Source organism: Notothenia rossii (assembly GCF_949606895.1).
Source record: "Notothenia rossii genome assembly, chromosome: 9".
Classification (NCBI taxonomy): Eukaryota; Metazoa; Chordata; class Actinopteri; order Perciformes; family Nototheniidae; genus Notothenia; species Notothenia rossii.
The window spans coordinates 29128332-29154642 of record NC_136907.1 but is presented as its reverse complement, the minus strand read 5'-3'; the positions used below and the strand labels follow the sequence as shown (position 1 = coordinate 29154642).

Genomic DNA, 26311 nt, shown 5'->3' with positions numbered 1-26311 from the left:
TTTTATTCCAAAAATAATAATAATAATATTCCGTCGAATTTGACATACAGCTCATGTGGTTTTTCACTCTTGCACTGCGACCTGTATGCAAGTGCCTCTATTGATGTTGTGCCTCCCTCTTTTCTAATGTTTATGCTGTGGATATAACCCTCCATAGCGTATTGTAGCCCCTTTTGTCGGGACCTGGAGGATATTGCTGCGTTATTGCTCCAAAATGAGTCTGTTAAGGCGACTCCGACGTTACGGAGACCCTCCATTATGGCTTTGTTTAATGCATCTGGCTCTCAGCTTGTCGGACTAGCAACAGTAACCAAGGGGGGGCGTGGCTTTGCGAAAGGTCAATTGCCAGATATAAAAAGCCATGGCTAGGCTGTAAAGTGGTAAAGGAACTACAGTACGGTTAAAAGACTTAAAGTCAACGCCGCTGAGCTGAAGGCGGCTAATATTCGGCGTGATGTCTTTAAGTAGTCTCATTTAGTCACTTGTTAGTTTGGACATTCAACAGTGGGGTATTTTCTGACATATTTCGTTGGACAAAATGTGAAAATCTCTTACGTTTCGAGGCTTATAACCAAGAACACGTGACTTCAATATAGGAAACCGGAAGTGGTAAAACACTAACTCATTTTAGGGTTTTAGGACTCATTCCTACACCACTATATGACTAACACTGCAATTGACCTTTCGCAAAGCCACGCCCCCACTTGGTTACTGTTGCTAGTCCGACAAGCTGAGAGCCAGATGCGTTAAACAAAGCCATAATGGAGGGTCTCCGTAACGTCGGAGTCGCCTTAACAGACTCATTTTGGAGCAATAAGCAGCAATATCCTCCAGGTCCCGACAAAAGGGGCTACAATACGCTATGGAGGGTTATATCCACAGTATAAACATTAGAAAAGAGGGAGGCACAACATCAATAGAGGCACTTGCATACAGGTCGCAGTGCAAGAGTGAAAAACCACATGAGCTGTATGTCAAATTCGACGGAATTATTATTATTATTATTTTTGGAATAAAACAATACAATCACAAGAGGCATTAAATGTTGTAGTTTGTCTAAAGTTAACTACCGTTTCCTTGGTGGCTTTCTGCATCCACCTTGTTGTTCCTTTGTGTGGGTCGGGGTGCCCACTTGTGCAGCAGGATTAGGGAAGTCGGCAGTAGGCTTTCCATTAACAAAATGCTACAAAGATTAAAGCAAAATATAAATGAATTGATTGCCTGTTGGCTTTCTTGTTTGTACTTTGACCACAGGTAGACTAATAACGGAGCTCAGCTGTTCAGACATTATTATGCATCAAGTGATATACATGGTCAAAACGACCTATAAGCACACAGCTTACAGCTGTAGTCGTGTGACTTTAGCTAACGTTAGTTAGTGAAATTAGTTAATTAAATTAGTTAGTTAATTTGTGAATGTAATCTTTGCTAGCTAGCTAGCTACGTTAGCACGTATTTACCTTGGAGCAAACGTATTTGTGTTTGTTGATATTCGCCATATTCAGCTGGGCATGGGGCCTGCCGCATTTCTTTATCCACTGGCGGCATCTCGCCTCTCGGGTTTTGGGTTTAGGAAACGGGTAAAATATCACCCCCCCCCCCCCTCTAAGCTTATGGGATATCTGCTATCCAATTTGCAAAGACCATAAGCACAACGCTTCACCATTTTCGCAATGAATTTGAACGCTAAGCTTGTCGGACTTCCACAAGGAGCCGCGCACGTGATCGAATATGATTGGACAACGGGCATTTAGGGGCGTGGCTTTGCGAAAGGTCAATTTGCATTTACGCCTCAAAAATCATAAACTGATGCAAAATCCAATGGAAAATCCCATTGCTTTTTGTGGAGGGAGCCCTTGCTAACTACCTGGTCGGTCAAACAAAACAAAAAAACATCATCCCTGCACCACTCTATTTAGTGGCAAGCAATCATTTAACATTAATTTAATTTCTTGATGTTAAGAAGGTTCCATTTAAAAGCCCTTTCATAACAACTCTACATTTGGATTGGATTGAATTTTCTTTCTTGAAATGTATTGGATTATATGAACAAATAAAGCACTAAACCAAGGGGAGGAAGAGAAACAGCACCTGTTGTAGCCAATATGCTCACACACAGCTCTCCCATAGTTGTTGTCCCAGGATTCAGCACACACCGGCACCCACCTGCGGCTCTCAGGGGAGTAACCCTCCAGCAGGAAGTTAGCCCCATGGAGACGAACTGTGGATCAGAGAGGACAACTCTGTTCAGCCACCATCACATTGCCGGACAGGATGTATTTATGTGTGATGATTTTAATGTCTTACAGCATTGAGACTCATCCTCTCCATGAGAACAGTCCTGTACACCATCACACCACTGGGAGTGGCTCAAACACCTTCCACCACTTTTGCAGGACTTCCCCAGTAAACACTGGTAGTATACTGCAAACACACACACACAAACACACACACACAAACACACACAAACACACACACACACACACACACACACACACACACACACACACACACACACACACACACACACACACACACACACACACACACACACACACACACACACACACAGTATAAAGCACACAGGAATCTGATGAGATGATAACATAATGTAAAGAAGTACTGAGATCCTTAATTTAAGTAAAAGTAGAAATACTATTGACTTGAAATACTCCATTACAAGTAAAAGCCTGAATTCAAAGAGTTCATTGAGTTAAGTACAAAATTATTATAACCTGATGAACCTTTTGTGTCAAAAGTAAAAGTAATACAAATGCTGAATGTCTCTTTCTACAGTAAGTAAGTAACAATACTTGAGTAAATGTACTTTTAAAAATGAATTTCATGTAATGACGGAACTCACAGAAGTACCAGAGCAGGATGCCGGCGAGGGCCAGGAGGAGGAGCCCACACAGAGAGCCACACAGGACCCGCTTCCAGGGACACTTCTGTTGTCCTGCAAGGGGGGACAAGAGGAACGTACTGTGATACATCTTAACAAGTGAACAAAATGTAAATGCATGTTATTAAAGATTTGCACACTCACACTTAGATATACGGCTCTGCAAGAGACAACACATACTGTAGCTGACTATCTCAAATACAGTATAACACATAATACAGCATCAATACATTCAAGCCACTACCCCAATTATGTTAATGTCAATTCAAACCTTTGACCAAAAGTTGGACGTTTGAACACCTCATATTATCATTTTGACACCTTCATCTTTTTGTTTCGATTGAAATTCTATATTATCATTTAACGTTCAACTAATGTGTACATACTTTAAAACTGTAACACCTTCTTAAACATTACAAGCAGTCATCATAGCAGCCTAATAACCATCTTCTGTTTCTTTTTGCTGAAGAGAGGATATATTTGAGAACAGATGATATATTTTATTTCAGCTTATTACCCGTCTATGGCTGCCATCATTTTCAATGTTCAAATGTGTTGATATTGATCACAGCATCAATGGCAGGGGTTGTAGTTGTTTATCCAGTATGGTGGAGCTTGCTTGAAATCTTTAGCAAAGCTAGAAAGGGATGTGATCTTCTAGAAAGTGAATCATAAGATGGATCTACTTCTTCTCCAATCATATTGCTACAGGCTGGAGAGTGCGCTCTGTATCACCAGCAGGGGATACAGTGTGTCATATAATCAAGGGAAGTGAATCAGCTTTCTCCCACCTGAGAAATATCACCAATATGCCTCGAAATGTAAACAAACAAGATGCTGAAAAGCTCATGCTTTCATCGGAAGTACAAACGACTGGACTACTGTAATTACATTTCTACAGGTCTACGAATACAGCGGAGCAAACAAAGACAAAAGAGAATTAGTCTGCACTACATTCCTTCAAAAGGTATACAAAGCTCTTATACCAATGATTTTCTACCGTTTGATGTCTCTGCTTCTAAATATTCCAGAAGTCCCCTAAAATAAAATTGGGAAGGCGGCTTTTATCCACTTCACCCCCAAACTGTCAGTCAACTTTTAAATGACAGATGAAAACCTATATTATTTTCATTGTATTCATTTTTTCATATTTCCTTCTTACTTTAACTGAGCAGGTTACATGTTTGTAACTTTTGGATTACTTTATTGTATTAATTATTTTGACTATTGGACCTTCTTGTATTATTGGAATCATGTACACATGCTGTATGATGTGTGCTTATATGTTTTAAAATGTGACTTTAATTTAATTGTCTTGTGTTTTATAATTGTCTCATGTTCTGTTTTTCTTGTGTTGTCAAGCCAACTGTTAAAACACTTAAAGCTCCACCCTGTTTATAAAAAGTGCTACAGGGATAAAGCTTTTTTATTATTTATTATTCCAAGGGACTATCCAACCATGTACCAGTCACCCCTCCTTTTATTCTCACGTATGCATCTTCGTAAAATCATTGTCTTGGTTAAGGAATAACAGCAATGTTTAATAAATGATAAAACAGCAGCAGGAAATGAGAAGAGTCTTAAAGTCAGCTGACTCTTGTGTGCTCCTAGTCATACTTTTCTAATGGTTTCCAGTGGTGGAAAATTACTGAGTACATTTACTCAAGTACTTTAGGTACAGATCTGAAATACTAGTATTTTCTAAATAGTACTTTCTTTCTGAGTAATTACTACTCCACGACAATTTTAAAGGGAAAAACTGTACTTTTACTTCACAGATGTTTACACAGAAAACTATGAATATCTTCAAAAGATGATGTTTTTTATGTAGATTAAACCTAAAGTACACCTAAAACAATGACTGGGTTTACAGAAACTTAAACAACATTTACATGAGCAAATTTGAATAATTCTATCCTCTAATGTTTTCTATAGTGACTTTGTTTGCTGCCATAAACCATTTATGGTAACAGACAAAACAAAAGTGCAGCAGCCAAATATCTTGTTTAAAAACAAAAGCAGGCGTGGGTTCTATTGCTCATTAATTAAACCTTTATTTATAAGAAAACATATCAAAGTTACCTAATCAAGCTTTAAGTAAGGTGGGGTTTCTGTTTGTAAAATAAAAACAATTGAATGATGATGATAGGAACACTCAGAGTGGATTTTTCTCTTGTACACAGATTTGTTTTACACAGTGCTTCACATAAAGGCTGGAGACAAAATATCATCATGTATTACCTTTCCTCTGTGCGGGCTCAGATGCTGCTGCGGGGGGGGCAGAGTGGTGGGTGTTGATGGTGTTAGGAGTAACGGCAACATAGCTGGGGATCTCTTGTGGACGGCACGGGTAGAGACCCTGTTGGGGGGCTTCTGATGGGGTTCTTCTTTCCTCATGTTGAAAGCCTCTGTTGTCATAGATGGGACTGGCCTGGTACTGTGAAGAGATAGGAATAGAAACATTTAACGATAACACAAGATAAACATCATTTTAATTAATCAATTCTCAGGTGAAGAGTAAACTGTTGAATATCTTAAAATGTACAAATGTTCTCTTTACTTCTTACCTGATTATCGTTCATACTGAAACTGCCTGGGGAGGAGGACTGTTCCACCTTGATGAGGTTTCACAGGTATTACAAGAAAAATGAATGAGTCACAAGTCGTAATGACTGCACCTAAACTGTAGCATTCATGAAAGCAATTTTCATCAAACCAAAACATTAGTTCCAGAGAAACAACATGAACACTACATACCCGAAGTACTCAGGTTTTTAAAGAAACAAGCTCTCACAATTTCCAAAACACATCCAAAAATGCTCACACACTCGGCTTACACACACAATGATGGACCTACGTTGATATTCCCAGATTCCCGCGGCGCTCTGTTCCCCTCTCCCTGTTTCTGACCATTCTTTTATGTAATCAACAGCCATGGCCACTCCTCCTGCACTGTGTGCTCATGCCAGCCTGTTGTGTGCCAACTGATTTATTCAACACTTCAAAATGACATGTACAAACAGCAAGTATTAACGAAGGCAAGCACCGACACTCATTATCTGCTGCCCAAAGCCAGGATATAAGATAGGGTGAATGAAGTGAAAATAATGAGCAGTCTTTTGATTTTTGACAGGGAAACCTCATTCCAGTACTAAATGCAGCTGTTCCTGCATGTCATATTGTATAGGTGTATTGGAAGATTATGCACCAATATTGACTTCAAATAACAGTTTGTGGAGTTTGAAATGTACAAATCCTGTCTTGAAAGATTAGCCAAGTAATGAAGATGGTAGGCACTGGTCTATTCAAAACAAGTTAACATGTGACAGGCGCTCACTGCTTGTTTATCAATCCAAAAGCTGCCATTCACCTATGGAAAAAAGGGTTTTAGTTGAGTGAAACTGCATATATGAAGATGTTCTTACGTTGTGCTATTGTTGGTCCTCCTAAAGAGAAATGTCTGCTCATTAATCAGTAACTCCCAAACAAATATGTAAATAAGTAGCCTTTAAAACAGAGTTGGCCGAAAGGACTTTCAGACCCTGTGAATGTTTAACCCAGTGTTGTCGTGGCAGGAAGAGAAAGGAATGACAAGTGACAGTCATTGAGTAACAGACGAAAGAACAACCACACCTGCACCTTTTGATGTGTTTTAACATATAGGCCTTTGAAGAGAAAAAGGGTATGGATAATAAAGCATTGCAATAATAGGTGTTTTCTAATGGAGCCTGATTGTAAGCTGTTAAGGTTATTTACAAACAAAATAAGAAAATAAAGAATCCTTTTGGTTTATATTTGTGTAACCTTTTGGAACAGTCTATCCAAATCACTTCATATTTCCGCCCTTACCCCCAGCAGTGTCTTTCCAGGTTTTTGACGAATTCTATTTTTTTATGTACCGCATCTGATACATTAGATTCTGAAAATGCATTGTGTTTAGTAAGCTGGTAAAGCTTTAAGCTCTTTAATAACAAATTAATAATTTAAAAATAAAAAATATAAACTTGCAACAACAACAACAACAACCAATTGTATCAATCTTTTAAAATCTGCAGTGTAAAGGCAATATTGGCCACACAAAATTCTGTTGTATTGAATTTTGCTGGCCAAGTGGCACCATCTAGTGTCCAGCTAGAAAATGTAATTTATTTATTTGTCTTGATTATCAAGTAGAAAACAAATGATTTAATCTGCACCTTATGTCAGGTAGACTTATTCTTCTTTGTTTTTTGCATCTGTGATTAAGAGTTTTCTACAGTGTTGCAGTATCACATGGTACCAGTGTTTTTCCATCAATTTAAAGTCAAAACTGTTCCACGAAATAAAAATGTGCTCAGATTGCAGGTCCACCCTTTGAGAAACTTTATGAATCAGGCTATCATTATAATAAACTGAGGCTGGCCAACAACATTGTCTCTGACCACACCCATGTCCTGAACAGAGAGTATGAATAGTTTCCATCAAATCAGACAGTGGCCCATGATTTAATAAAGTTAGACTGAAGCACTCTTTTGTGCACCAGTTAATCCTAAAATAAAATAGTTGTTTCCCAGGTCTAATGTACGTTATAGGGCCTTGAACATATTGTCCTCGGGATTGTTGTGTTAAATGTCTGTGTCCTTGTGTCCTGGTTTCCTGATTTTTGTCCTTGTTAATGTTGTATGAGACAAAGTCTTATTGTACTTAGTTTCACATAATAATAATAATAATAATAATAATAATAATAATAATAATAAGTAAAAGATTCAGTGGATTTAGACAATCAATAACAAGACAGTGGTTTCATACAAACTATTTATTCTTCTATTTGAATCCAACAGTTTTGCACAATATGTATCATTAAACAAAGGACTGTTTCTAACACTGGAGTCATGATACCATGAGTCGAGCCCACTCTGCTCATTGAGTAGGCTACTGGTATACAGTGGTAGCAGAATCACTGTTCACAGCAAGGGAGTTAACAGATGCTCGAACCGTTTGGAATTTTAACAAAGACTGTTTCAGGAAGAGAGAGAGCTCCCTACAGTTTCTGGATAATAACAGCTGAAGCTCCGCCTCCTCCGTTGCAGATGCCTGCCAGCCCGTACTGGCCTGACTGCAGGTTGTGCACCATGTGACCCACAATTCTCGCCCCAGACATCCTGAAGGGACAAAGAGAAAAAGTTTAAGTTGTAATCCATTACATTTGTTCGGATATCAAACTTTTTTTGTGTGTAATGTTAATGAAAAACGGAGAAACTTGAAGTCAGCTGAAGGTAGATGTGAGGCAAAGGTTTGAATATAGCCTGAATTGTAAATGTAGTAATGGAGTCGTGCAGGAATTAGTCCTAAAACCTGGGAATGAATAAGCATTTTAGCTCTTTGGGTTCAAAATCTGTAGTTTTTGGTTAGATGGCTAAAATAATATATGTGGTTAACACAACCTAAAGAGATTTGTATGCTTCGTTTTAAGACATAAAATATTAAGTAAATAGCCCACTTGTGAATGTGCTAAACGTAACAAGTGTCTAAATGAGAAATCTAAACATTAGCCACCTTTAGCTTAGCAGTGGTGACATGACTGTGAGGTAGTTCCCTTATAGCCTAGCGATAGCTTTTAACTTCTTTCGGTTGCATTTACACTTCAAAAATCCCAAAAGTGGGGTTAATATGTGGAGATTATTCTGCTGAACAAAACATGTAAGTATCATGTTTGTCAGCCACAGATTTGTTTTATTCTGTAAAGATCTAATTGCTTTATGTCGAGGGAGCCCTTGGGAAAGTAACTTCCGGGTCGGCATACAACAATCTGTCATCACCGCACCACTTTAATAATTGGTCTGAGTTGCTTTACCAGATCAGATTAAAAATGGTTGGGTTTCTCTGCATTCCAGGTTTACCAGTCAATGTTTAGGAGTCCCTCAGCACTTACCCAATGGGGTGTCCCAGTGAGACAGCGCCCCCGTTAATGTTGACCTTTGCAGGGTCGATGTCCAGCATCTTGATGTTGGCCAGCACGACCACGCTGAAGGCCTCGTTGATCTCCCACATGCTGATGTCATCCTTTGTCAGCCCTGCTGCATCCAGGGCCTGACAAAAACACACACATTTTATTTCAAGCATATTTAACCAGAATACAAACGTAATACATGAACTAGCAGAATATATGCCTCCACCAGATATTGTTTACATCCTTGTCTGTCAAAAATATCATACAAATAATTGAATGATGCAGTTAGGAAAGTATAAGTATCAGATCAGTCTCAGTATGAACAGATAAAGGCTGTTACCTGCTACAGAGATAGGGGTAGTGGTGTTTTTATTTTCGTCAGATTGAAATGAAAGGAGATAACATTTATTAAAAGAAGTTTAAATTGGCAGAGCCCCTTCGATTTCATTGTTTGCCCTTAAACAAAGAAAACGTTGAATAAGGTCAACTTGAGCTGGAACATCTGAAATGCAGCTGTATTTAACATCATGCTTTCCTATACATCGTCCTTTTCTGCATTTTGATTCACCCACTCCAGACAACTGAAAAATATATAATGTTTGTTGCTGTTTAGCTAGTCTAATGCATGAGAAACTCAGGCTAATGCATCTTATAATGCAAAATATATAAGCAGATTATAACATTCATTCTGCTGTTTCGATCTTTATACCAGTTATATTGAAGAAGCAATAATAAAAAGTTGACAGTAAAGGTTTTCACCGCCTGCTTAAACTTTTTCGTTTTCAAAGACATACATAAGGGCCAGGACAATGCTCACACACATTACAAAAAGAACAGGACAATAACATGAGTCTTGTAATACATGATTTACTTCATAACAATATACTTTCATTTTTTATAAATAAACATTTATATATTTTTCTCCGGTTCTAAATTAACTTTCTCCATTTGGAGGCAGCTTCTTCCATACTTTAGAGGTTCAGAAAGTCCTTGAAGACATTTCAAAATGAATAATAAAATGTTATCAGAATTCCAGGATCATTTATTGTCTTTGTGCAACACGGGGTGGCACGACAAAATGCAGCTGCATTAACAAAGAAATGGGAATTTCTGATCGAATGTGTAAGCACCAAGCATCAATGAACTGAGTCTTCCCTCTCTTGCTCCATTCAAATAGTTACATTACTTATTACATTTTACATGATAATTTATAATCTGTTAACAATAACATTGAAAAAGTAACCCTCACAATACTGTGTATAGTAATATTTAATACAGCACTGCATGTTTACCTTTTGGGGTCCTATTGAATAAGAGCTATATATGAATAATATACATAGAAAGTGTTTACCTGGTGGAGATTGATCAACAACCATCATATACCCAATATTTAGGGACTACTAAAACTTAAAAATACCAATATCAGACTCACCTTTGGTACTGCAAATGCAGGAGCGATGGCGAAATCAATGGGTGCAAGAGCAGCATCAGCAAAAGCTATGAAAAAAAGATATTTAACATTAATCCTTCGAGTTAATAAAAAATATGACAATGTGTGTGAAGTGTGATTATGCGTGTGCTTACAGACGATCCTGGCTAGTGGAGTGACATTGAGTCTCTTTGCAGCATCTGCTGTCATCAAGACGAGAGCTGCTGCTCCATCGTTCAGCGTGCTGGCGTTGGCTGCCGTCACCGTGCCTACCATGCAAGAGACCAATGGGAAATGGACTTCATTTAAACAGCGCCTCTGTAGTCTTCTGACCACTCAAAGCGCTTAACACTACAAGTCAACATTCACCTAATTACATATACTCCACAATCAGAACAAAATGAGAAATATGGGCTGAAATATTGATAATATTGCAAAGTAATTTGCAGCAGTTTAATAAAACTTGAATAACATGCACAGCAGTATATACAGTTAAAACAGGAGAGAATGTAAATAACTAGCATCCAAAATTAAAAGATGCAAAATAAATGTAACAATCTGTATGATGCCCTAATGACTATTCTGAAAAGCATGTTTAGTTGGACAGAAATGGCTTCAAGTGATTCCCCAATTCGAATGACAAATGACTAAAAGCAATGGTTGGTTACCGTTCTCTTTCTGGAACACTGCCCTCAGTTTGGGGACTTTGCTGAAGTCGACCCTCCTCCACTCCTCATCCTCAGACACGACCACATCGGCTTTACCTACGAAACATCACCAGAATCAGATATGGTGCACTTCTTGAAGAAATGTACCTAAGGCCGGCCCTACATCAGCTGTACCTCTCTGGGGAATGCTAACTGGAACGATCTCCTTGGCCAGCACTCCAGACTCGTACGCTGCCTTGCTACGGGTATACGAGGTGATGGCATAGGCGTCCTGCTCCTCTCTGCTGATGTTGTTGTTCTTGGCTGTGTTTTCTGCGCAATTGCCCTGTTGGACAGTAAGGCAAACACAATGATTATGAAACTGATAAAAAATACACTGGGACTGCTACTGCTTAGATGTCTGTTTGGTGTGTCAGGGCCTATATATTCAGAAGTGAAAATGACACAAGAAGTATTTACCTGATGCCCTGTAAACACCTAATGTTTAGTTTCAAACGAGGTTTTAAGCTTGAGTACTGTAAGAATATACACGTTAACAATTTACATTTCAAAAAAAATACATTACTCACAATTTTTTTTATTACCTTTCACATAGTAAAACAATTTAAATATATATTTCACTTTCACTGGTTTCCCTGATCAGCCCCTGCACTGGGTCAAACCCAAACTCTTAGTTATATATCACACAGGCTCCGCCCTCTACTGGACTCTATGGGTACTACCTCTCAACCATACTATGCAAGCATTCATCAACTGAGATATCTATAACCGTAGCCGGGGGCAGGCCTACCTGAATGCGTGCACAAGCCCACCTTATATAAGGCAGCCAGCAGGTGGGCACGGGGGGGCCGCGCGCAAGAAGACAGGAGAATTCAGGCCCATTCTGGATCTTCGCAGCCTGAATCTCCACATTGCCATCCATCCATCCATCCATCTTCTCCCGCTTATCCGTGGTCGGGTCGCGGAGGTAGCAGTTCCAGCAGAGAGCCTCAAACTTTCTTTTCCCTGGCCACATCAACCAGCTCTGACTGGGGGATCCCAAGGCGCTCCCAGGCCAGCGAAGAGATATAATCCCTCCACCTGGTTCTAGGTCTACCCCTTGGTCTCTTCCCAGCTGGACGTGCATGGAACACCTCCATAGGGAGGCGCCCAGGTGGCATCCTAACTAGGTGCCCGAACCACCTCAACTGGCTCCTTTCGACGCGAAGGAGGAGCGGTTCAACTCTGAGTCCCTCCCGGATGACCGAACTTCTCACGCTATCCCTAAGGGAGACACCAGCCACCCTGCGGAGAAAACCCATCTCGGCCGCTTGTACCCGCGATCTCGTTCTTTCGGTCATGACCCATCCTTCATGACCATAGGTGAGGGTAGGAACGAAAATGGCGCGGTAGACAGAGAGCTTTGCCTTCTGGCTCAGCTCCCTTTTCGTCACAACGGTGTGGTAAAGCGACTGCAGTACCGCTCCCGCTGCTCCGACCCATCTCACGCTCCATTGTTCCCTCACTCGAGAACAATACCCCGAGATACTTGAACTCCTTCACTTGGGGTAAGGACTCATTCCCTACTTGGAGTGGACAGTCCATCAGTTTCCTGCTGAGAACCATGGCCTCAGATTTGGAGGTGCTGATCCTCATCCCAGCCGCTTCACACTCGGTTGCGAACCGATCCAGTGAGTGCTGAAGGTTGCAGACCGATGAAGCCATCAGAACCACATCATCTGCAAAAAGCAGTGGTGTAATCCTTAGTCAACCGAACTGCAGACCCCCTCCCCCACGACTACGCCTCGAAATCCGATCCATGTATATTACAAACAGGATTGGTGACAAAGCGCAGCCTTGGCGGAGGCCAACCCTCACCTGAAATGGGTCCGACTTACTGCCGAGGACCCGGACACAGCTCTCGCTTTGGGAGTACAGAGATTGGATGGCCCTGAGTAGAGACCCCCTCACCCCATACTCCCGCAGCACCTCCCACAGTGACTCCCTGGGAACCCGTTCATACGCCTTCTCCAAGTCTACAAAACACATGTAGACTGGATAAGCGTACTCCCAGGCCCCCTCCAGGATCCTTGCGAGAGTAAAAAGCTGATCCGTCGTTCCACGACCAGGACGGAATCCGCATTGTTCCTCCTCAATCTGAGGTTCAACAATCGGCCTGACCTTTCTTTCGAGTACCTTAGAATAGGCTGAGTAGTGTGATGCCTCTGTAATTGGCACACACCCTCTGATCCCCCTTTTTAAAAAGGGGAACCACCACCCCGGTCTGCCACTCCTTCGGTACTGTTTCCGACTTCCACACAACGTTGACGAGACCACATTGCACGCAGAAAATTCCATATTAACTGTAAAACAGTTGCCGGGACTGGTGCAGCCAGGCGATTGGTCAAAATTGCTCCAAAGCACAGAAAGTATCCGCGTTTTGCCTTCCAGGGTGTAGCCTACGAGTACAACAGACTACCGTTCGGCTACTCCCTATCCCCACGCACGTTCAGCAAATGTGTGGCCACTGCGCTTCAGCCGCTGCGCGACCGTGGCGTGAGGGTGTTCTTTTATCTGGACGACCTCATAGTCATGGCCAGGTCCAGGGAATGGCCAATGTTTCATACAGCCCAATTGATCCTACACCTAACCAAGTTAGGTTTTGCGGTCAATTGGAAGAAGAGCTCCCCCATACCTCACCAGCAGGTGCAGTATCTGGGGATGTTGCTCGATGTAGGCAAGCTAGGCGCCACCCTGTCAGAGAGCAGACAGTTAACCTTGCTTTGGGCAGTTTTCAGACTGCGACAGGGGGCAACAGTGACAGCGCTGACCATTATGCAGACTCTGGGTCTCATAGCAGCTGCTCACTTTGTGGTACCGCTGGGGTTGCTGCATATGCGCCGCCTGCGGAGGTAGTTTGCCGGCCTTCGTTTAGATCCCAAGAGGCACAAACGACGTCTGGTGACCCCCCCCCCCTCAGTGGAGGGCAACCTCCGATACTGGGGGTCCCCAAGCATCGGGGCGGGTGACCTCCTACGTCACAGGATACATCCGTGACAGGATGGGGGGGGGACCTGCCTAGAGAGAGCTATAGGTGGTGGCTGGCCTCGGCACATCAACCTTCTAGAGCTACGGGCAATAGTACCGCTTTTACAGCTCTGCACACCCTTACTACAGGGCGAACATGTGCTGGTGAGGAGCAACAAACGCACCACAGTGGCTTGCATCAACAGGCAGGACGGAGTCAGCTCCGCCGCCCTGTTTAGCACAGCGGAGAACCTGTGGTTGGGGCCTCAGATTGTTTTTATCTCTGAAGGCCCCCCACATTCCGGGACTGGAGAACAGGGCGGCCGGCCTCATTTCAAGAGGTGGGCCCCAGCAAAACGAATTGGGGTTCTCCCTGGCTCGGCAGGACAATCCACCTTTGGGGGTGAACACGTTTGCACACAAGCAATGGCCAAGATAGCTGCTCTACGCCTTTCCACTGTAGCGTCTCATTTTCCCTCTCCTGGGGAGAGTGAGGCGAGAACGTCTGTCAGTTCAGCAGGTGTCTGACCTCCCCCACCCCCCCGGACGTATGCACTTATGTGTTCCCATGCTCCTTAGGGACCCGGGAAACATGGTGCACAGTGAGCCCCATACAGGGCTGGGGGACTCTCCTCACTGTTTTTTAGGCACACTATTTACAAGGTAAGCGTGTCTGAGTGTGCCCTACCAGCCAGGTAAACTACGGCCCCCACTTCTCCCAGGTCACAACCGGAGGAGAGGAGGTTGCGGTGCAGTGGCTGTTAACCAAAAGCCGGTCAGGGAAAGTGTGGTGACTCGATGTTGTTGGACGACAGGGCGTTTAGGCATCAGGGCTCCACCCACTGTACCCATAGAGTCCAGTAGAGGGCGGAGCCTGTGTGAGATATAACGGTGGGTTACGTATTGTAACCCTTGTTCTATAAACACACTCGGGGCCCTGTCTGTCCTATGCTGCTCGCTGAAGAGAAGTGTAGGATGACGGGAACAGGAGGCGTGGCTGCCTTATATACGGTGGGCTTGTGCACGCATTCAGGTAGGCCCACCCCGGGGGCCGGCTACGGTTATAGATATCTCAGTTGATGAATGCTCGCATAGTATGGTTGAGAGGTAGTACCCATAGAGTCCAGTAGAGGGCGGAGCCTGTGCTTATATAACAAGGGTTACAATACGTAACCCACCGTTTTTAAACAGAAATACTTAACTACAATTACTTGGGGATTTGCAATTTGTTTCTATATGACTAGAGTAGCATAAATATGTGACAAGGTTATATTCAGCTGGAGGTTAATATTCACCATGTGGATTTTGTTGTAGACGTCAGTGAGTCCATCCTTGACGATCAGGTCCTCCACCCTCGTTCCTCCGTAGGCGGGTGTGTCTCTGGACATCACGTAGGGAACGTTGGACATACTCTCCATGCCTCCTGCCACCATCACATCCTTAAAACAGCCATTACTTTAAGTGACACGTGCAGTCCATGTTTATCTCCTACTAAACAGAAGGTACTGTAATCTATGTGTTGTGGAGACATAAGGTAACTTCGGCTGTGTCTTTTTATTGGAAATGGTAATACCAGTCATTCTGTCAAAGGGAAGAAACACATGTGGTATAGGAGCCATGAAACGTGTATAGTAATGCATTTTGTTTTAATAAAAGATATTTGTTTGATCACTATTGATTGGTTGGCTTGGATCACATGGATATGGGCGGCACTCATTATAATCCTGTTCACCTGCGTGAGGTGTGTGTGTGTGTGGAAGAGAGGGTGACACAGGGCTGTCATACTTTTTGTTGACCGCGAGATTTATAATTGCTTTGATCATTATTATTACAATGTCTATGTCTGATCACCACGTTTGTTTCCTTAAACTACATTACAATTCAACAGAGTTTTGATCTCGGTAAGTACTCTTTTGTAGCGTGTCATACAATATCAAACAGGCCTGGCCTCAGCCTCTCAGTGACTTTGTTTGTTTCCTGCTGTCACTATATGTGGTTTGTACGGTTTTATAAGCATCAACAATCTGATTGAAACTAGGGATGCACCATATTGGTTTTTTGAAACCGATACCGATACCGATAACTTCCTGCTTCTCAAGACCGATACCCGATAATAATATAATATATATATATATTAAATGTACCTGTAATTTTTTCTCGTTTTAGCCCTGGGGTCATCTCTGGCAAACTTCTTGCCTTTTTCAAAGGCCTCGTCGATAGGTAAAAGCCCCGGTGCCTTTGCAGCTGGCTTTGGATTCGCCGCTATTTTAGCAGCGCAGGCGTCTTCGTACGCTTTTAACACACCATCGTAGCGATGGCGATGTTTCAGGTGACTAATCAGGTTGGAATTGTAGCTCGTTGCCTTTTTCCCTCCTCGTGGAACTTCTGCATTGCATTTGTTAATACAAATAGCAAGCGAACTATCTAACTCTGAAACTTTGAAATAGTCCCATACTACCGACGACATGTTTGTTTACTGTCCTGGCTTCACGGCCGCACAGCATTTACGTCACAGCCAGGCATGAGTTAGGGAGCGCTGGATTTGTGAAAAACTCCCCTCTTCCTAAACCACTAATACTGGCAAAACGGGAGGAGCCGAGTGAAAAACAAGCGCCCCTCACCCCAATCCACCCACACCGCAGTATTCTTTTCTTTCTTTTTACCCAAAAAATATATTGTATATTATCGGAGCTATTAATACTTTTATCGGGTTTATCGGGATGACGTCATAATTCCTAATTTCGGGCCGATAACTATCGGGCCGATAATTATCGTGCACCACTATTTGAAACATATGTCTTCAATGTGAAGTTGATTATTATCACCCACGATTGACATGTCTTTGCATAAGTTATAAATCCTCAACAGCTGATGGTATGCGTTTCTCCATTATCAAAAAAGGGTACTTGTTTTTATATATTATTACACTTCTGATTGTTCTATGTCCCCCGGTTAAAAATATGTTATATTATTCAAATGCCCAATTTAACATGACTTTCAGGATCAACACTCTTCTGTTGATCATCATGATTTGTTTTATTGTATTTCATTGTATTAACATTTGACTAAATGTAAGATTCAAATTCTTGTCAATCCCTTTTAAAGCATCATGCATTTGATTAGTTTGAAAGGAACTTTATAAACAGATTAATTGATAGAAGAGTAAAATATTTTTGAGTATCTGCCAGTCACTAGCCTACCTAAAATGTAAGATTACAGTGGTTACAACGGGTCAAGTATTCAACTTTTCAGTAAATATTCAACTGCCAAGGGCGTCACATATTGTTATTATCATCATATCCTCGTATTAGCTGTATATTATTTCAATATCCATTTTTTTCTATGTCCCCCAGTTAAAAATGGGACGAGTTATGAGAGCTACTTGGACTTCGTTTAGTAAACAATAAATAGGAAGAGGAAACGGTATGCGGAAATACATTAAAGGTGACATGTCATGCTTTTCCGGTTATTACCCTTCCACTTGTGTGTTATGAAGGTTTTTCTGCATACAAACGGTGTGCAGAGTCAAAACCCTTAAAGTACACCCTGTAGCGATTTAAACTCTAACACAGAAAATACCTCCCCAAAACACCTCGTTGGTGAAACGTCATCATCCATTTGATTCTTCCGGGCACGTGCTTACGAAAGCACGTGCCCGGAACTAAATGGGCCAATCAGTGGAGCCGTTACGTTACGTCCTGAGCTGCAGCGAGCCGTTTAGTGGAGAAAGTGAATACTGCTGAATACACATACTTTACAGAGATGCTGTATGCGAAACCAATGTGAGTTTGGAAAATTGCACCGTATTTTTCTATTTTAGAATACCTCAACAATGGAATTATGATCAGTGGAAATGGCCATGATACCTCTCCTTTAAGTAACTATTCATGTGTCAAATTTAACACAACTGCCAGGTTACACAACGACCCTTTCCAGTTTTCTTTCTGAATAATGAGAGATAACTTTGTTGGTGGTGCAGATTCAGAAACAGATGACAACGTCTCTGTACAATTTTAGTAGTTTGAGGCATAAGGCCAAGTCTTACATAATATCTTATGGTCAACAAGGCTTGTTTTCAGTTACAACAAAAGTCTTCCATCATCTGTGGGTTTTTTTTGTACTGGAACAAGCAGAAGTGAGCTTGTGTTTAATGCAGACGTACCTGGTGTCCACACATTAGACTCTGAGCTGCCATCATGATGGACTTCATCCCGGAGGCACACACTTTGTTGATGGTTGTTGCTGGAGTGCCGAGAGTCAAGCCTGAAGATTCAAGACACATTTAAATTAGCAAAAAAAAACTAAATAAAAACAGATCCAACTAAAATGATTTTACCCCACCCTAAGTTATGATTTTGTTTGCAAGTCTGGCTCAGGAGAGTTGTTTAATTAACAATGGTATTCTGTTATTTCAAGGGTATCTGCCGTGTGTGATAAAAACTCTTAGTCAAATCTAAGCTGCTTCAGATAAACCCTGTGTCACATTGAAGCTGTCAAATCTTGTAGTTGCGGTTATGCATGTATGATATGTGGCTCTCAGCTGGTTTCATGCACATCAATATTTTGGTGCAATGCCGATATTGGGAATGAGGGTGAACATATAGCAGTGTGGTCATACAGTACCTGCTCCCAGCAAGGCCTGTCTGGTGGGGGCCTGTCCTTCTCCCGCCTGAAGCACGTTGCCCATGTACACTTCCTTCACCTCCTCAGGAGCGATTCCTAAACACAAGAACCCTCATTAGAGATGAGACCGGCCATTATTTTTAATTATTGGTATAAATTAGGGCTGTCCCGAATACCATTTTTCGGGCTCCGGATATTCGGTAGTAATCAGCAGCGAATATTCGAATATTCGTTGCGGAGAGATTTGTATTTTTTTTTTGATAACATTTTTTTTTTAAAAAGGTTTCATAACACGCTCCGAATCCGAGACACCTGACAACACGCTGTTAAGCAGAAGCGCAGAAAGAGCATACTATTACGATTTATATGTATTTATTGTCTCAGTACTCGCAAACATAAAAAATAAATGTGTCCTCTGTAGGGTAACTGTAGGGTCTGCTGTATTGTTGAGGATGTTGATGGCTGGGATGCGTTGCACAAGTTATTATTAGGCTGAGCTACTCAACTTTATGCCATTGTCTTCGCCCCAGATGTTCCCACATTACTCCTATTATTTTCACTATTCGGATAAAATTTAAAAAACTAATATAAAAAAACTATTTGGTTGCTTGCTTGCAACTATTTTCCAAGCAAAGTAAGTGCATGTTTTTATCATGTGTAACGTTACTGTTTAAACGGTGGATAAAGCAGCTTCATCATGGCAACAACTAAGCTAGGCTACTACTTACAGCATCCAGGTGACTTTTCAGAGTTGTTGTGACACCGTGGTAGGCCAGTTTCTTATCGCATATTTGGCACATATTCTTCTTACCGTCGTCCAATTTAAAATGGTCCCACACAGCTGAAGTCTTCGGCATTTTGTGGGTGAAACGAGGTGAAGCGAGGTGAAGCGTGCCGTTTGCGTTCGTGACTGAGTGAACGCGATGTCAGGAGCACAGGCTGAGATTGTATATATTTGCGCATTTTAACAGTACAATTCAAAAGTATAAATATTGTATGAGAATATGGCAATTCGCCTTTATTAATAGCATACATTTAGAAAAAGAAAAATATATATTTTTTTTTTAAATATAAAAAAACGAATATCCGAATAATGAAATTGAAACCCGAATAGTTGGCCAAAGAACGAATATTCGAATAGTCGAATATTCGGGTACAGCCCTAGTATAAATTGATTTTTTTTAAATCTAGATTCGTCATTTGGTCAATAAAATGTAAGAAAATATATCTATAAATGAATATTGCTTTTCCCCTAAACCATTTTTACTAGGCTGACGCATAAATGCATCAACATTTTGTTTTAGGAATCAAAGAAACCACTAAATAGCCGAAGAAAGTGTCAATACCTTTCAATACTGTGCGTACTGTACGTTGCCAAGTATGATATCAGATTTAAGAGGGTTTTGGGTGTAAAATCACTGCAGTGAACACTGTGTGTGATATGTTAAATGCCGTAAATAAGGAAAAAAGTCTGGATATTTAGCCAGGGACAACTCTCACAAAATCACTACACTCCATATCTTCATTACGAGTCCTAATCATAATGCAGGTTGGGCTCGCCTTGACAAACCCTAAATTAAATAAGCAGAGAAAGTCTTTACCTATAAAAATTCCATTTACCAATGATATCATAGGGTGGGGGATATAACCAAAAGTTGTGAAGCCACCAGTGTGTAAACGTATTAGTACACATTGTGTAAGGACTAACTGAAAGGCAGGGTTTGAGACCTCCCTCCCCAAAAACAACTTGATTTCAGAAGAAATCATTTTCTTGGCCTTCCTCTGTAGTTTATGTGAGTCACTGTAAAGCAGTGGTTTGCTGTAAAGAACCATTAATTGGTAGGCTCATTTATACAAAAAACTTTCATTTGCACACATTTCCAGATGTACGACTTTTTAAAAAGGTATTTTAAACCTTATATTTTGCCCAACATTTGTGCACAGGTACACTTTTAGTTTGGATCATACGCACTGTTTTATAAATGAGACAGGTGATGATTATAAAGATCAGCTGATGTTACATCTGAAGCTTGGCTCAAATGGAGGAATTTTGTTTTCTGTGAACATACCTGCTTTGTCTATGGCTCCCTTGATGGCAATGGAGCCCAGTTTGGTGGCTGGTAGTGCTGCCAGGCTGCTTCTGAAGGAGCCAATTGGAGTGCGGACCGCACTGACAATAACAACTTCCTGAAAACATGCATTTAAAGTCTGCATTAAAAGTATGAACTACACATATTGCATTGTGCTGAGAATTTCAAATGTCAGTTAACATACTTACATTGAGTGCCGGTTGAGATGCATAGGTTCTTGAGAGGTACCTGTGAGCCTACAATAGCAGAACATGTAGCATACGTCATCAATCATTTTATATACAGGAGAGCTTTCCTAGATCTACAATCACCTTTTCGTTCAAGAATTATGTTCAATATCAAGCCCTGGATACAATTCTGGATCAAACTAAATAAGTTGTAACTGAAGCCCTGGATACAATTTTAACAAACTAAGTGTTTTTTCAATCAAGTACAGAACGTATTGGTATGTGAGCTATGCTAACTTTAAGGACACACACAAGCAAAGCACAAGAGTTGGCTGGTTTTTGACGAAAATTGGCTAAATGTAAAGGTTGTAGTGCCGAGAGACGGGAGTCGCAAGCGGTGTATCGAAAGTACAAGCTAGACTTGTATTAAGCATCAAGAAAACATGTGAACACTTCAATACCGGGAAGACATGACCGGCGAAAACAGCAATTCCGGTTAACTCAAATGTCCGTGCGGAACAATACCCCAACCCATAGTTCCGTGGGTGAATTATTAACCCACCACAAGGTCCGTTATCTAAGCTAGGTTTGTCTAACGTATAACGTTACTTGTCAACTGGTGTTTTATATTGTCAGTTAAGCTAGCTGCTGCAGATGCTGTTTTGTTAACATGCTGTTGAGAAGCTTACTTGTGTTTTGATATGAGATGAAGGAATTAATGCGCTCGAGCCACCTGTGTTCAAGCTACCTGTGTTCAAGCTGTTACATTACTTTGGTCAAGGACGCTCGACACACACCAAGTTAAAATGCTAGCTGAGCAGGCTCTTTTGTTTACAGCCAGCCAGACTGTTACTACAGCATCATATGCAATATAACAATAGAATGATAACACGCACACATTAGTTTTGCACACCCTCACTTACCAGGCGTTTACACATCTGAGCGCGCATGGTTAAAAGTCCACTGGGTGACATTTTTGGACTAAGAGACAGGACACGGCTCACACCCTTGACTTGGACCAGCTTCACCTTCAGCTGGAGGGAGTGATACAAATATCAGCCAATCACAGTGAGAGGTGTGTGCTCCCTACGTCATTGTCTGCTATGCATTGTGGTTGTTGTAATTCAAACGCAGTACATCTTTTGTCATTGACCACATAACATATATTTCCCCTCAAAATAAGCATAAATACAGGGAGAAATAGTGACACCGCGGATATTGCTTTTTTAATAGTCCTTCCTATTTAGAGACTATGTTATAAACACATACAGTAACAGGACACCTGGATTGAAATAGAGCTTCAATTGCTAGTGGGCTCTGTAGACATTTGAGTGAGAAGTATTTTTACTTTAAGCGGTTTTAAAAGTACACAATGTGTGAACATGTCACTAGCAAGTAAAACCTAAAGAAAATTAACATCAAGCCAAGGCATTCTTTCTCATCAGTTCCCACTGCCTATAGTGTGCTTAACCGTTTTTTAACTTCGTAACTCTTATGAGATCATGAGAGATTAATGGGTTCCTTCTCCTAATCTTACCTGTGTTCAAACCTGACTTCAAACACACACCAGATTTCTCCTATTTATCCCAATCCAAAAACTCTGACATGATGAATAAGAATTGTACTTTTTCTTTTTTAAACTATCAGAATCAGAATACCTGTATTCCTCCCACAGAGGGGAAATTAGCATTTGTTAAGGCAAGAAAATAACCAAAGACAGCTTAATATTAACTAAGAAGCATGCATAATATCTGCAAAAACATTAAAGATAAACTAAATAAAAAAAGGTTACACAATTTACAAAATACACATCCTCTAACAGTTTTTAAGATGTAACAGCCAGGTATATATTGCGCAGTTATTAACGACATGTATACTGCACAGTGCGGACAGGGTGTCCTGGAGGGGGTCGGAGACATTATCAATCCGTGTATCTACCGTCAAATTGTTTTCCTTTATTAGACACGTGAACGGAAGACCGTCTGAGAGGCGTTTTTGCTTTTTGCTTTTTACCTTACTAAATGGTCAAATGGTCATTGGAGCGAGGGGCGGGGCGAAACTCACAGAATTGATTTCAAAACAAAAGCACTCGTTTGCTTGGAACGGTGATAATGTTAAAGGCCCAGATACACCGGCCCGAAATCGGCAGTAAATGGGAGTCAGGCCGAACATGAGCGTGGCCACGCCCTATTCGGAGTGGTGTACGCAGCACCGTCGGGTCTTTTCTTCCGACCTGACGCCTTTTCTTGAATCGGCGTCGAGAACACCACCGGAAGTCGGATAAAGGGATAACACTGATTGGCTGTTCAGCTAGCCAATCAGTGCATGAGAAGCGTTAACGGAAGTGAGGGAGGTAAACAAATGATTTAACACAAGCAAGAGTCCAAGGGCTGCTAGCTCCAGTACCTCCCGTTCGTCCTGCAAATATGTTTTACCACAAGTTCTTAAGAAAACTGACACTGTTGGATTCGGTTCTAGTTTGACATTTTTACCAGAAATAAAATGAAGTACTTTTGCTGTGTACTTTGTGAGTAATCCTCTGTCAAAGTCCCCTCCTTAGTACATAATGCATGTTTTTCTGCTATATTTGATGAATGATAAAAATATAATGTTACCATTAGTTCTTAATGAAATTGATACTGTACATTGTACATTGTACATTGAAGTACTTTTACTGTGTATTTTTTTTAGGAATCCTCTCTCAACGTCCCCTGCTGAGAACAAAATCAAGCCATTTCTGCTAAGTTTGATGAGGGAATTATTTTTTGTTACCATTAGTTCTTCGTGAGATTGATCCTGTTGGACTCAGTACTAGTGAAATTACCCCCACAAGTGATATGAAGTACTTACTGTGTACTGTTCCAGTACTCCTCTGTCAATGTCCCCTCCTGAGAACAAGAATGCATGTTTCTTTGCTATTTCGAATAAGCGTTAAAAAACCCTTTCTTCATGAGACTGATATTGTTGGACAGAGTATTTTAAGAGGATGGTAGACTGCACACTGACACACCCTGTCACTCTTGTTGGCCTCTTATGAAGCTGCTGTCTTTTAATATATGATTATTTCTCTGCTCCTAGTTCATTCCTCGCAGATTCTTCCATCAGTCCCAGTCATCGCATGTCAGTCAATAGAGCTTTGAAAAATGTGTCCAATTCAACTAAATGTTTTTTTTGTGAGTGAAGGCCAGAGCTAAATTATAGATTGTTTGATTGTGTAATTACAAGGTGAGAGAGAAATAAATCGACATCCTCCTATGAAACATATTTTATTTCCTTTTCCATGTTATACTTATACTTAACATTTGCATGTTGAACTACATGCTGGATATCTTCCCAGCCTCAAGGAAATACAATAAAATAAATGGATTCATAATTTTTTTTAAATGATAAAAATGTATAAATTAATAATGTTGTGGGCAAAAATTTCATATTTAAATATGAAAAAACCTTTCTAAATTATAGTAAATTATTTTAAAAAGTGTTTGGTATACGTTTTTCTGCCTAAAATAGTTGAAATTGCACGTAAACTATATCAAACACCACATGCATGGCAATTAACCAATTTTTGCCCACTATTTAAATTGACTTTGGTTAGTTAATACAAATATTAATATTATATATATATATATATATATATATATATATATATATATAATATCAATATTTACATTATATATATATATATAGCATATAATTGATGCAGTCTTTCTGAACACTTTTTTAAAAAAATACTGCAAATGAAGAATATTTAAAATCTTCTGCACAGACAGTGCCTTAATTTACAGCAGTTGAAAAGATTTTTGAAAGGATACATTCTTCATGGGCTTCAATGGCTCTCTATTAAAGGGTGTTTTATAGTTGCTTGTATTATCCTCAGATAGTGGTTTGTTTAAATAACTACTGACATGTTCTAAATATTGCAAAAAAAGGGCTCCAAAAAAGGCATATACAGTATATAATCTGGCCGGCTTAAACAGTGTGTATTTTTTCAAGCACCACAAGATTCAGAGTTTATCAAGTACAATTCTGGGCCAATGATTGTGTCATTTCTCCAAACACATACAGTAAAAATGCCTGTTTGGAAGCCTTAAAATGGTGCAGGAAAAGGACTTTACATTGTATTATACTTAAAGACAGGGCTATTCAGTTAAGAGAAGAGAAAAAAAGGAAAGAAAATTGTTATAATGGGTCATTTAACATGAATGCAGACATAATATGAGGTCTTTGGCGCTCAGACTTTAGAGGGGTCATTTTGTGATCATGGAGCATCACCCTTACAGCATCAGGACAATGGCATATGGAGTCAGACACTGGAAGTGTCCTGGAGGCATTGACTGGGACTGATGGAAGGATGAGGCTGATGAGACTGAAGAATCTGCGAGGTACGAACTAGCGGCGGAGGAATAATTATATATTAAAAGACAGCAGCACCATAAGAAGGCAACAAGAGTGACAGAGTGTATCAGTGTGCAGTCTACCATCCTCTTAAAATACTCTGTCCAACAATATCAGTCTCATTAAGAAAGGTTTTTTAACGCTCATTCAAAATAGCAGAGAAACATGCATTCTTGTTCTCAGGAGGGGACATTGACAGAGGATTGTTGGAAAAGTACACAGTAAGTACTTCATAGTACTTGTGGGGGTAGTTTCAGTAGTACTGAGTCCAACAGGATCCTCCTATGATCCCATCACGAAGAACTAATGGCAACAAAAAATAATTCCCTCATCAAACTTAGCAGAAGTGGCTTGATTTTGTTCTCAGCAGGGGACTTTGACAGAGTATTTCTCAAAAAGTACACAGTAAAAGTACTTCAATGTATTGTAAGTAGTAGGCTAACTAATACAAAGTCAAACAGTATCAATTTCATTAAGAACTAATGGTAAAATTATATTTGTATCATTAATCAAAGATAGCAGAAAAACATGCATTATGTAGGCCTACTAAGGAGGGGACTTTGACAGAGGAATACTCACAAAGTACACAGTAAAAGTACTTCATTTGATTTCTGGTAGAAGTCAAACTAGAACCGAGTCCAACAGAGTCAGTTTTCTTAAGAACTTGTGGTAACAAATATTTGTATCACTCGTCAAATATAGCAGGAATAATGAAGAGCAGCTGATTTGAAAAAACAAAGTGGAGAGACGGCTGAGTGACCGCAGTGCAGAACCGCTGTCTAGTTTAAATCTCCTAACAATGTTGTCCATTTTAGACAGAGGCTTATTATATTTACAGCCCTCAATAACATTCATTTTCAGGGCTCAATATGTGTCTTGGCCGTTTTCGTTGTGATCGCTAAATTCACCTTGTTTATAATAATCACCGGTCCTTCAGCAGGATACTGTAGTGATTCAAAGTGTGATTTTAGCAAACGAGTGCTTTTGTTTTGAAATCACTTCCGTGAGTTTCGCCCCGCCCCTCGCTCCAATGACCATTTGACCATTTAGTAAGGTAAAAAGCAAAAACGCCTCTCAGACGGTCTTCCGTTTACGTGTCTAA

General features: G+C 40.6%; 2 protein-coding genes across 2 annotated transcripts in view; both read right to left on the bottom strand.

Annotated features, from left to right (window-relative positions):
- The window catches only part of tmprss2 (transmembrane serine protease 2), a 12830-nt gene extending 6977 nt beyond the window's left edge, over positions 1 to 5853 (bottom strand). Inside the window, exons 1-6 of the mRNA XM_079650952.1 lie at positions 5740 to 5853; positions 5470 to 5517; positions 5144 to 5339; positions 2864 to 2956; positions 2308 to 2424; positions 1987 to 2221 (exon numbers count right to left, since the gene is read on the bottom strand). Of these exons, the coding sequence (XP_079507078.1) occupies positions 1987 to 2221; positions 2308 to 2424; positions 2864 to 2956; positions 5144 to 5339; positions 5470 to 5517; positions 5740 to 5838 (788 nt within the window). The 5' untranslated portion in view covers positions 5839 to 5853. The remainder of the gene's footprint in view (positions 1 to 1986; positions 2222 to 2307; positions 2425 to 2863; positions 2957 to 5143; positions 5340 to 5469; positions 5518 to 5739) is intronic.
- A 1829-nt stretch (positions 5854 to 7682) lies between these two features.
- Positions 7683 to 21887, bottom strand: acat1 (acetyl-CoA acetyltransferase 1). The gene is made up of 12 exons (XM_079651748.1): positions 21738 to 21887; positions 20836 to 20883; positions 20627 to 20744; positions 18558 to 18653; positions 18097 to 18197; positions 15230 to 15373; positions 11103 to 11253; positions 10929 to 11024; positions 10416 to 10529; positions 10264 to 10328; positions 8814 to 8971; positions 7683 to 8043 (listed from the first exon to the last, which is right to left on the bottom strand). The coding sequence occupies exons 1-12, from the start codon at positions 21786 to 21788 to the stop codon at positions 7923 to 7925; spliced, it is 1263 nt and encodes a 420-aa protein (XP_079507874.1). The 5' UTR covers positions 21789 to 21887; the 3' UTR covers positions 7683 to 7922.
- Between the last annotated feature and the right edge of the window lie 4424 nt (positions 21888 to 26311).